We start from the raw sequence: 12,740 nt of genomic DNA, 5'->3' as shown, positions 1-12,740 counted from the left end.
TAAATATTGTAGTTGTTAGTTGTAGCAGAAACTGTTCATTAGCACTTCAACTTATTTCAACATATCACCAAGCTTATTCTTATTCCAATTTATATGGTTATCTCTGTTAAACCAGAAATCATAGCAGCTTAAACTGTTAAAAAGAACTATGATTATTTGTTTATATTACTACCCTATGGCTTTTTAAAGCTTAAATATACATAATTACATTCCACCTTACCAACAGACATTACAAAACTGTTGGTTAAAATTTAATAAAATTACATTTGTATTCAAATCACAATATATTAACCCTATTTTGTTTAAAACTATTATGACTTTCCTTCCAGGAAGCTACAAAGGCTGTAGAGTGCTCAGATAAAGTTCAGTTTATTCGTAAGCACTAATTATTTAATAAGAAATGTTCCAATATTACCCCCCTTTACATAAAAACCTTTTTATTTCATAAATTTCAACTCTGAAGTTGTTGTCTTTTAATGTGGAAGAATGACAATATTTATTTTATACAAGTTTTCTCTCAAGGCAGGATGTACCAATCTGGACTTGAAAGAGTTAAATGAGTCACTGCTAACAATTACCAATCTAATTGCACAATTACAACCTGACATATATTAAGATGTATATTTAGCATTAAAACTTCAAATTCCTTTTGATTGTCTCAAATTAACTATAACACATTGTAAAAAAAAAAATTTATCTGTTGTTTTTTAATACATGGGTCTTTTTTTTTATCACCACTTTTCATAGTTTAAGATTACTGAACTTTCCAGTTCACCTAAAGATGTACATAACTTCATCTTACTTTGTGTTTGTAATGACTGATGCTAATGCTATTTATCTAAGGCTACAATTGATTATTTTCATTACATACACATTTTTGTTTGGCTTGTATAAAAACTTTTTATTAATAAGAATGTAATTTAAAAATGCACCTACCTCTTTCTTACAGAACTAGAAAATGTAAGAGGCAATTTCTTAGCAATTGAACTGTGCAGTTCCTGTACTTCATCCTGTGAACAATATTGTTTCTTTAAAAAATATAAAAAATCCACCCCTTTTAAGACTAGAATACTGAATAATTAGTGCCACTATGATAGCTAATTTAGCAAGTATAATAATTATTTAATATTTTGAACATAACTGCCCCTGTTTTGTTGCATCTTACTACATATACACTGATGAAGGGTGCAAAGACAAATACATTAGAAAAAAACTTATCTTTTAGTTTCTACACTTTTACTTAAAAAACTAGTAACATTTTTATAAGCCCCTTTTTAAAAAAACTCTTATAAAGTGGGAGTGATGTTTTCAAAGTTTTATACATAAAATAATAAGTCATTAAAAGTTCTGAGGCACCATACTTTAAAGAGAGTTGTCTGTCTTACCACTGAGATTTCCAGGTTACTGAATAAGTGTATCAATAACCTATGGTGTATGTACAGTAATACAATCAAGCTGTTGATTCAAAGGTAAACTTTTATGATTGAGATCACCCATGGTAGTTCAGAGAATATATTAAAAAATTATTACTTTCTCCTCCCAATGTGCGTACAGTAACCTGATGCATTTCAGTAATTTTGCAAAACATTTTTATTTATCCTTTGAAAACAGTTTGACATATCTTTTTCTTTAATGTTTGGTATCTCTAACTGGTAAAAAATGGTAATATGTTAGCATTTTCCAAAATGTAAAGAACAAAGTTAAGGTGCAACCACGAAATGAATGAACATATGTAATTTGTTTGGAATTCTAAATGCACGATATTAACATCCTAATAAAAGCTTTGTGTTACAAATCTTACATTTAAACAATTAATTTGAAATACACATTTATCACATTTAAAAATAACCATTACTGTTCAAAACACATGATTATCAAATTCCTTTTTACTACTAGGTAAGCTGGAGTGACAGTCAACAATGTCAATACTAAAACAGACCACTGTGGCCGTGAGCTGATGCTAGAAAATATGGAAAATAGACGTTTTTTATTGACTATATATAAATATTCCTAACACATTTGTGATCACTTTCCAAGTCACTAGTAAAAGTTTGTACAGAAAAATTAGGGCAGTTTTAACTTACGATCTGGAAAAGCACAGCATCTGAATCAAAAGTGTAGTGACCCTGGAGGTTTGATAATAAATACAAAGAACTTTGGCAGATAACATGCTGAAGTTTCTGTATTGACTGGAACATCCTGGAAGGAAGGAAGGAAAAAACAAAACAAAACCAATACAATAGTTATTAATAGATAAAGAATCGTCTTTATACAGCTCAAAGATTTCCAAATATTAGTTCAAAAAACAGGCATATTTTATATGAAAGTTACCAAAAAGGTGATACTAATATTAAAACCTATAATGAATATTTAACAAACAAGTTTAATAGTAATCAAATAAAGCAGAACTGTTTTACTTGTGAAAGGTTTTTTTTGTACAGTGCCTTTCCACACAGAAAAAAAAAGTGCCACTGATATTCAATGATTTTTCTTTTCACAATGGATATACTTAACCTAATTTTATAAAGCTTACTAAACTGACTGATTACATAAAATGGAATTTGATGATGAACAACAGACATTAAATAAATAAATTCAAAAAGAATTTATGCATAGATGAGGGGTGTACTAAGATAAGAGTGGTACCCAAGTAGGGGAACTGCACTACATACAGAATTTAGTTCATGTATCAAAGGAGAAATACAATAAGAATAATTAAAATTATAGGTCAACCCTAATCAGACAGACAAGGTTCCAGAACTTGGGCTAAGAATTAATGGGTCTTGGTCCCTATATACCACACTGGTGGCTAGGATAATTGGACCACAGTGTTATATACAGATATACTTTTGACTGGATCCCAACCTGTTGCCATAGAGTGATGCATTCCAAGTCACCAGAATCATGATGCAAAAGTAAGGAACACCAAAGAGGACAAAATTTCTCTTCCACCTGTAAAAGTTCAAAATGCCTTACTCAACAAAAGGAACAGAACTCGTATGTTCTGAAATTATGAACAATCATCCTCACACTTTAATTGAGAGTGCAAGAAGCCCAATTGTTCATGGGTCTCCAACTTTGTTCACCTCTTCAAGAGTGGAGGAAATCATTTGAATACAGTAGTGAAAAAGTCTCTGTCCACCACACCCAATTTTCAGTCAGTGTATAATCTTGGGTGGAAGGAGACTCTCCATGCAATGGAAAGTCCTAAGGAACAGTGCTCTGGAAACAATGCAATAGATGAACCAAGTTCTCTAAATTTTTTAAAAGCAGCCTGACTTCTATAAATTCAATCTTATGTTTGGTAGGGATGGGCTGGAACTCCTTTGGCTTTACTCATGATAGTCCAGAATAAAATGGTAATACTATCTGAAGAACTTCTAGATGATCTTATGGAACACCTTATAGAATGTCGGGGTGTAGTGTATCAAATCAGCCAGAACTCTGGATGATAGACAAGCAGTCTTACCATGACTTCCAACAGGAGCCAAAGGTAAATGAGTGACACCAATTCATGATTCTAATGCTTTTGAGATGTCTGCAAACAGACAGATGAACTCTTTCCAACAAGGCATCCCTACCAAATAAATCCCCACAAGATATAAAAGAAAGAGCAGAAGCTGACAATTTTTATATTTAAACTCATAGCACAAGATTAAAAATCCATTAAGAAATAGGAAAATATTCTTGAGATCCATACAAGTAATTTCAAACCAAGTTCATACACATCCATAATTAATTTACACATAATTTAATTTGATGGATTTAAAAGTATCAGAATACTTTGTGCATTACCTTGTAGCATAATCAATTACAACAGGGTCCTTGGATGTCCCAGTGATGGCATCATGATGTTGGAATAAGCCCAAATTACGTCGAGATTCTACTAAGTACTTCATGAGAGCTTCAACAAAAGGAACTTGGTCCCTACCAACATGAGCCATTTGAGCCCACACCAGAGAAAAAAGAACTTCTGCACCCCTAGAAGAAAGCAAGAATTAAAAAGAAAAATGATATACTGAATACCAATTAATATAGATGTTTTTAAACATTTAGAAAACTTCTTAAATTCAGACATCAACTGAAACTTGTAAGACTTGAATCTTTTACAATGTTTATAATACTGCCTGATAATTTTAAAATTATATATAAAGTATCTGAATTTTATGTTATGTTTATGAAATTTATATTATCTTGTACTTAAAGAGACAAGAGTTCTAAACTTCTGCTAATGAAATGTTTTAATATTGTCATTTATACAACTTATGCAATGGTGGACATACACAGTATTGAGACAGGGTGCTTTAATGTTTTGGATATCCATAAATAATTACACATAAGTGCAATAAGATGAAATGAATATTAACTCAAGTTTTTGTACTTCTGAAAAATGACAGTTACTCCACTGGTAAAGCATGGCATGTATAGCCTTGGGTTGACAAAACTCGACTTTTCAAGGAATGCTATACAATTTTCTCATTACTTTTATACTTATGAATAACTAAATTGAGCACTTCATGGAAAATAAGTCATCCTTTACTAGTCTGTTGTTAAGATGTTAAACAAAAAGGTCTGTAGCATGCAGTTACATTCTTTATTTAAACTTTAATTATTCTGTTTTGACAATCCACATGCATCTAGAAAACGTTTTGTTAACTGCTTTCAGAAGACTATCTTACTATCACAAGTCATATATTAAAAGTGCTTTAACAAGCATAATCAGTAATAACAAGAAAATTAGTTGGTTCTCTTATTACAGTATTTATAAAATTCAATTAAATATACAAAAGTAGTTTAAAAAGAGGAAGCTCAGTGTGTGTTGTTAAACTAACAATTCATAGAAACTGTTAAAAGTTAAAATAACTAATGTGTTTTAGAATTAATTTGTAATGAATTATCAAATAATTGTAGTTTTGTTATAACTACAAGATCAAGTCAAAATACAAAGTATTTAATTAGTGGCCAAAGGTTTCAAACAACCAGACATTGATTGATTACCAGCTAATCTCAATGACATAGTCATTTTATTAACAAACCAAAGGCCTGCAAGAATATAGCCAAGTGGTGGAGAGTATCCTTGGTAGTTACGAGCTGAAGATGACTGTCATTTATCAGCTGTTAAACATTTGCCTACACTGAGTGAGTTCTATCCAACAGGCACTAGAAATGGCTTACCAATTCTCAATATATTTTTTTTGTAATTTTAATTTACTCTTGCAACAAAGCAAGTGTTAAATGTACTGCAACGCTATATAATATGATGTTCTGCTATGACCCCACCTACAAGAACTTCCTAGAACAATTGTAATGGAAAACAAAACTTTTTATAAAACACAACCTTACCTGAGATGGGCTTCAAGAACTCTATCCATATTTTTATAAAAAGGGCGAGAAGTGAAATATCCACTCCAATAATGATCATCTCTATCAGCATAAGTAAAGAAATCTCCTACAAGTGTTGGTAATCCAATGGGATACTTCCTTTCATCAAGACCAGTCTCTTCCCGCATTGCAGTGAAGTAATCTTCCAGAGTACCAAACTGTGCCTTTTAGGAACAAAATAATTTGTATCATTAGGTTTTTCTAATAGAAAATGTAAAAACATACATTTTTTAGTCTTTAAAATTATTTATAGAGTAATATGTAATGAGAAACCTTAATGCTATCTTGCTAAATTATTACTGTTGTACATAATATACAACGTTAAGACAGAAACTGGACAAAACAATGTGCTACAGGATGAACAGTGAAAACACAAACACACAAAAGCATCAACAAAACTTAAATATACATATTAATTTTTAAACTTGAAAGCTATGGAAGTTTATTAGGTTTTTTTATGCAAAATATTATGAAATTAAAAGAAGGACATTGGAAATAATTAAGAATAAAAAAAAGTACTGCAAATACCCATGTATAGTGTGTACTTTTCCCAAATGACCCGAGCTAAAAAATGTGGAGTGTGCACTACATAAGAGAACAATATTCTTCCATACTTTGAAATGCAATTTTCAGTCCAAATGTTACCTCAACACATCTTGTATTCATTATGACATTATCATCTTCTGTCACTATTGGATCATCAGACATTAAAAAGAACCATAACAAAGAGGAATAAACATATTAAACACAGGAGCCTCTTTATGCATTTCTGCAAAATTTCCCACATAAAAAAGCTGTTAGAATCGCTCTGCATGAAATATGTGGATATATTGATTATTCCTAATATGTGAGGCCAGACATTCTACATGCAGGGTTGTGGAGATGCATTTAGTTTGTTACATATAACTAATTTTTGCAGCTTTTTCTTAAATAATAAAAATAAGATACATAATTTTTTATTATTATTATTATCCATGCACTACCACTTACATATATCAGAAAATTATGTTTAATGTTACAAGTCCTCAGATTTGCTGCTCATCCACCAGGGGTTTACATGACTGGATTTTCTCGACATCACTGATGACTGAATTTTATTAGAATGTAGTGAGTTAGTACTGAAGAATTGGTTAAATGTTGATGACTATTGGCCATGACATGAATTAATTAATGAAATATGTTATTCAATACACAATTTATTCTAGGCAAAACATTTTATAAGGAAAATTCAGTATGTAAATTAAGTTCACTGAATACAGAAGCGAGAAGAGGACAAGGCCAAAACCTGTGCTAAAGTAAGCACTATGAAGTAAAGTTAATCATACAATTCAGTAATGTGATATGAGTACTACACCCTGACCAAATAGCTAACCAGTTAGACGCAAGGTAGTACCAATCATAACCAACAGATTTATTATTTTCTTTGTTTCAAGGCTTTCTGGAATTGAACTGGCAAATATGATTTTACTAGAGGGTAGAGAAGTTAGTTATTTTTAGTTATTTAAAAATATTGTTATATTTCATAATAACCTCCTTTGACAAACTTCATTCTTGCTGCATTATCCTCTCCATTACCAACCCAAACCACTGTAATTTGACTCCCTGATCTGATTTGTCTGGTCTAAACATGAAGCTTTTAAGCTTCATTTAAGACAACCTAAAAGGTCTAAATATTTAAGGTAATGTTGTTTGCATGTTTTTCTTATACCAAAACCACATAGGGCTATCTGCTGAACCAACCGAAGGGAATCGAGCCCCTGATTTTAGCATTATAAATCCAGAGACTTACTGTTGTAATCATAGACAACTAATCGTTATTGTCAGTTGCCTGATGATCAATTTATTTTTTAAGAATGAGATTGCCCAACTGATGAAACAATGCATTCTAATCTTTATAAGCAGAAATGTAAAAACAGTACATTAAAGTAGTTGTTGCCAGGTTGACTTCTGTTTTGCTCTATGTAAGTAGCTTGCTCTGATCAGAAAATAATGCTAGTTAGTTACTAATGTTTTTAAACTACTAAAAACAGCAACTGATCAATAATCAGACAGTTAATTATAGAGACTGCTAACCTCGAGAACCACAAGGTGCAGTTACCCATAAAGTCACGAGGATAAACAACAACAAAAGACAGTCATTTAAGTTGCAGTTCTGTAACTTCAGGTAGGATTAACAGTGAGAGAAAGCAGAGAGAAAAATTTAAAATAATTGTATCAGATTTATTTTAATATAAGTTAGTTTTGTCACATGCTGTAATGACAATAATGAACAATGATCATTGCAACAACCTGACAATGAAACTATTTATAATCATAGCACACTATCAATCTTAAAAAAAAGTTACTGAGAACCCTGGTCTTCATTACAAAAACAATAGTATTAAGACTTATTTTTCCAGCAATGATTAACTTTTACATGAATTATGTGAATGTTTTAGTTGTTAAAAACTAATATTTTTCAAAATCTTTATTTTATGTGATAGAGCAGTGTAAATCTAAAAACTTATTATCACATAGTATAGTTTTATTACATAAAATATAACTAGTTTTGTAAAAACATTACAATTTTCCTATAGGTGTAAAATGTATTTCCAATACATGCTTAACTCTTTTTACATAAATACCTATTCTCATTTCAATGCTGTCCTCTATATGAAAAACATTTTTTTTTTAATTACCTCCATTGGAACTGACTGGCTTCAACGTGTCACTCATGCAAATAATAATTCATCAACCCTTCAACAAAAACACTGACATTCTCATGATGCATGTGACTCCTGCTATTCAAACAGAGGAGTACATTGAAGTCAGAAAGAATGAAGGTAAGATTTGAGAAACTATGCAGGAAAGTATAAAAGAGGGTAAAATTAAAATCATGTGTCCAAGAGGTAGAGTTAATACAGTGCAACAGACAGTAAATGATAAGTCAACTGCAATCCAAAACCTCATCACTGGTTGCCAAAATCCATGTGGAAGTTGGAAAAAGGATCATACAAACTTCATTTCAAGTTCAGAATGCTGAAAGGAATCAAGAATCTCCACATTCATGAACAGGGCATGTGAATAACTGGGCATCTGGTATCAATAAGACATCTACTTAACAAACAATCTCCTTCAAAACTGAAACTGACAGAACTGCCCCAAGCACAGTCACATTTGCTGACAGAACTGCCCCAAGCACAGTCACATTTGCAAAATACGCATCAAAGGATAGCAGAAGGGGAAGAACCTTAACCTTCAAATACCTCCACTGTAACCCACAACATAAATGGAGTAAGGGAAGAATATAGAAATCTGCAATACATGTGTGAGCACTTACCTTGATTGGTCCAATTCTAAATTTGAAACCCAGCCACTGAGAACCAACATCCATGTGGGGTTTAGGATAAAAAATCCAAATTGAAGTGGTGAACTGCAATTTGGATGGCTTACTCCCATTCATATTTGTTTCATATTGGAGGATATCATGTTATCTACACCAGCAGAGCACCACTGCCATACTCTCAACTAAATGGTTATACCTTAACTTCTATTTCATTAACTCATTCAAGAGGATGGCTCTCAACTATGCTAAAAAAAAAGGGGAGAGTGGTGAATAACATTTAGGAATGATAACATCTGAGACAGTGCAATGAGTGACCATGAAATTTTTTTTTTAAAAGCAGATCATGCTGATTTATTCAGTATAATTCATGACACAGATGGGCATCTATTCCCTTCTGTTTTACCCATTGGTGAATAAGGGTCCAGGAGGAGCAAATTTTTGTTGTTAAACATTCCACCACAAAGTTAAACCTTCAAGCAATCTTGTGGAACACCTCATATCTGTAGTGTTTGTTGCATGGACATCAAAATATAACATGCAAGTTGACAGGGCCTTACAGTGCAGATCTGACCTTTTACAGAATACGTGGTCAGCCACCATCATCACCAATTAGTATGTAAACAGTGTGCAATAATAAAAGGGAAGAAGAATCCCTGAAAAGGAAAGAAGGAAAACAAAAAACTTACCCAGTCAAAGTCTCACTAAATTCTGATGAAAGGCTAAAGGCAGGAGACAATAGCTCAAAGAGGAAGAAACTGATCCAATGCAAATAGTTAGAGACAAACATATTATGGGTAATCCACATGCCAATGAATGGTTCAAGTGTTGAATTGGATGCAAAATATGGGAGAAAGATGATAACAAGAAATAAGTTAAATGAATTAAGAGCCAAACCCAACTGGCAAAGGTGGAAGGGGAAAGATCATGAACAGAAGGCAGCTGCCAAGGAAGAAAGAGGTGAGAACCAATGCAATTAGTATCAGGTATAGTTGGTGACAGGGTCATCTACACTGAATGAAATGAGAAACCCCTGGAAGGAGAAACAGGGAAGAACCAGGAATAGGGGTTTGTTGTGGTAGAAGAGGGTCAACAAACAGACTGTACATGCTTCTAAAGCCTCAGGTACATGATCAAAAACATACCAGCAAAGGTAATCGGTTATATTTAAATCCCTAAATGAAAGAAGTGACAAATGCACCTGGAATGAGATTGCATGATGACACAGAAGATCCCAACAACAGCAAAAAAACACACAAAGCAAGAGCTGAAGACAACAAAACAAGCTGAAATGGAGGTAATAAGGGATCCTTGGAAAGCAGAGAAAATGGATTATCATGTCAAAAAATGCCAAATTAAACCTAACAGATTCTGCAGGATTGGCAGTGGAAAAATACAGCAAAATTAGTGGAGTAAAAAGGCTATAAAATCTTCATTGACCCAAACAGGTTTGACTTCTTCAAGAGAATAAGTTCAGGAGAAGGATGTTGACCCATTTAACAATAAATCTCATGGCAGATAATAGCAGAAAAATTCACTGACAAGTCTCTTCCAGCTGCAGCTTGTGAAATTGTGCTATCATGATACCGAAAGTGAGATCTTGAATGTCAAAATTCCTTGTAGAAATGCATAAATTAAACAAAAGTACTTGATGTAAAATATGAGTGTGAAAAAAAAACTGAAAAATGAAATGAAATCAAAAAGATTTATGAAAAGTAAAGAAGAAATTAAACAATTCATATCATAAAAGTGATTTACAAGAAGAAAGCTGAAAGAAAAACATTTGAACACAAATACTGCTAAATGAGAATTGAACAGAGGGAGGCACTTGCATCATGAGAATGTGTCACACTTATTGATGGAGGATTGATGCATGATGATTTGTGAGAGATACATTGTAATCTGTTAATTCCAAAGGAAGGGAAACAAAACAGTTTGTGGCAAGCATAAAAATATTTTTTTGCATATAAAGGACAAAACTGAATAAGAATAACTATTTATGTGAGTAGAGGTAATGTATTGTATTGGATACTGCAATATATCGAATAATTCAATTATCAGATGAGTATCTTCAAAAATACAAGGAAAATTAAATATTGACAAAAACACTAAAACCTTGTTTATTTTTAATTGTTTTTCTGCTGGATAATAAACGTAAGTGAAAGTGTAAAGTTTTTTGAATACTTAAAGATGGTCACATCTGACAAAAATTAAACACGTGATAACAAATGAATGATGCCACAGAAACTATATAGAAATACAATTCCCCTTTATTAAATAAACATTTGTTTCAAAAGTGTTACATTTTCAAATTTAATTTACTGAGTAATATACATTGTGTCTAATTGTCATTTTAGCTTATTTTGTATCATTCATTTAAATCTGCTAGGTTATGTTTAAAGACCAAGCACTTGATTGGATAATACCTTTCACCATATTCAAAACAGTAACACCTTATTGGTAGTCCCAATTATGTGTTTAAAAAACATCAAACTTTAGACTATTACATGTTGGTACTTATTAGTTGTAACCTATGTACGTTTTTTTTTTCCAGTTTCCGTATTAAGTTATCCATCATTCTACTATAATGACTTCAGGAAATGCAAAGTAGATTGAAAAAAGAAAAAAAAAGGGCACTTCCTTTATTGGACAGATGAATTATGCCCTTTTTGGAGATTTTTAATACAAATAATGAAACTTTCTGTTACTAATACTCAACTTTGAGTATAATTTTAGCCAAACTGGTGGGTAAATTATTTTTAAGGAATGAAAATAGGGGGTTAGCCTCTGCTAAAGATTCAGTTTATTTTTTTTTTAGATATTTTTTTTGCAATTTTCTTTAAGAATTGAAGAGGTCACTGTTTATTTCCAAAAAAACAACTTATGATTTCTAACCTGCACATGCCAGTCTTCTCTTTGATTCATGTAGTCAAAAAGCTTTTGATAATTGGAAAATTGCTGGTCCCATTCAGAAATTTTATCATAGCGGAAATCATCTCCTAATTGGATCATCACCACATTGGTCTGAAAGAGCTGAGATTTCTTTCTATATTGGTCTAATAATGTCCATGCCCTGAAACAAAAACATTTTATGACCTAACAAAACCTCTAAATTTCAGTTAAACCAAAATTAATGCTTGAAGCATTTTTAAATAAAAATAACTAAATTTTATTACTGTTTTTAATATATATGTTAAAGATTCTATTTCTTCACAATGCATTTTCTCTCAGTTTCTACAAATGACTAAATAAAGGAAAACTAACTTGGATTCCACATTTTTGTCCGAGATAGCTACAGGAGGAACTCGCCAAGGGCAATTAACTTTGTTTCCAGGAAGTCGTTTAAAGTCAAACTGACAGCAGATTTTGGGGTCAGGTCCACATGTGTGAGGAACATCATAGCTGTAGAATGGCATCATGTGACAGGCGATATCAGCAGTGTGATTCTGGTCTACAAAAAATAACAAATTCTTAATTAACACGAATATCAATGACAGATGTATTATGCAGGCCTTTGTTTATTATGAACAGCACACTAGATTAACACCACCAGCTAATAAACTTCATAGTAATAGTTTTTATATTCATTATAAATAAAAGCAAAATCCTGAAACCAAATGTTTCAAAATTTCTTATACGTCAGTGAACACTGTGCAAAGTTAATTATGTCTTACTAAATTTCATGAAGTCAAAAATTATGTCATGCCACATTTCCTAAATTAGTACTTGATGCATTGAACGTACAGAATAAACCATATATGTACAGGCAGAAAAAGATAACTGAATATTTGAAAACAAAGTTTTAAATGTGTTTGACCAAACCTAATGTTCACTCAAATTATTTTCCTGATTATAAACAATTTAATAATTCCTCACCAAAACTACTCTTACATAAACAACTAATGAGAGCTTTTACTGGTACCATATACAGTTTAATAGCCCTAAAGAAATAAACAAAGTTATAAACACCAAGCCATAGAGTACTATACTTGGGTCAAGCAGTGAGAATAAACATCAGCAAGAGAAATTATGATGC

The 12,740-nt window shown here is 31.9% G+C and overlaps 1 protein-coding gene across 13 annotated transcripts in view; it reads right to left on the bottom strand.

Moving 5' to 3' along the window:
- Positions 1-12,740, bottom strand: part of alpha-Man-IIa (alpha-mannosidase 2) — a 57,178-nt gene that overhangs the window by 30,622 nt on the left and 13,816 nt on the right. For all 13 annotated transcript variants that reach the window (XR_013012248.1, XR_013012246.1, XR_013012249.1 and 10 more), the window contains 6 exons: positions 11,969-12,155; positions 11,600-11,777; positions 5,344-5,546; positions 3,796-3,981; positions 2,085-2,199; positions 937-1,010 (listed from right to left, as the gene is read on the bottom strand). Coding sequence is in view for 3 of the 13 variants with exons in the window: in XM_076449015.1 (XP_076305130.1) it covers positions 937-1,010; positions 2,085-2,199; positions 3,796-3,981; positions 5,344-5,546; positions 11,600-11,777; positions 11,969-12,155 (943 nt within the window). In the remaining 10 variants the exon portion in view is untranslated. The remainder of the gene's footprint in view (positions 1-936; positions 1,011-2,084; positions 2,200-3,795; positions 3,982-5,343; positions 5,547-11,599; positions 11,778-11,968; positions 12,156-12,740) is intronic.

Source organism: Tachypleus tridentatus, chromosome 8 (assembly GCF_004210375.1).
Source record: "Tachypleus tridentatus isolate NWPU-2018 chromosome 8, ASM421037v1, whole genome shotgun sequence".
NCBI lineage: Eukaryota > Metazoa > Arthropoda > Merostomata > Xiphosura > Limulidae > Tachypleus > Tachypleus tridentatus.
The sequence above is the reverse complement of the archived record's forward strand: the minus strand, read 5'-3'. Positions and strand labels throughout refer to the sequence as shown.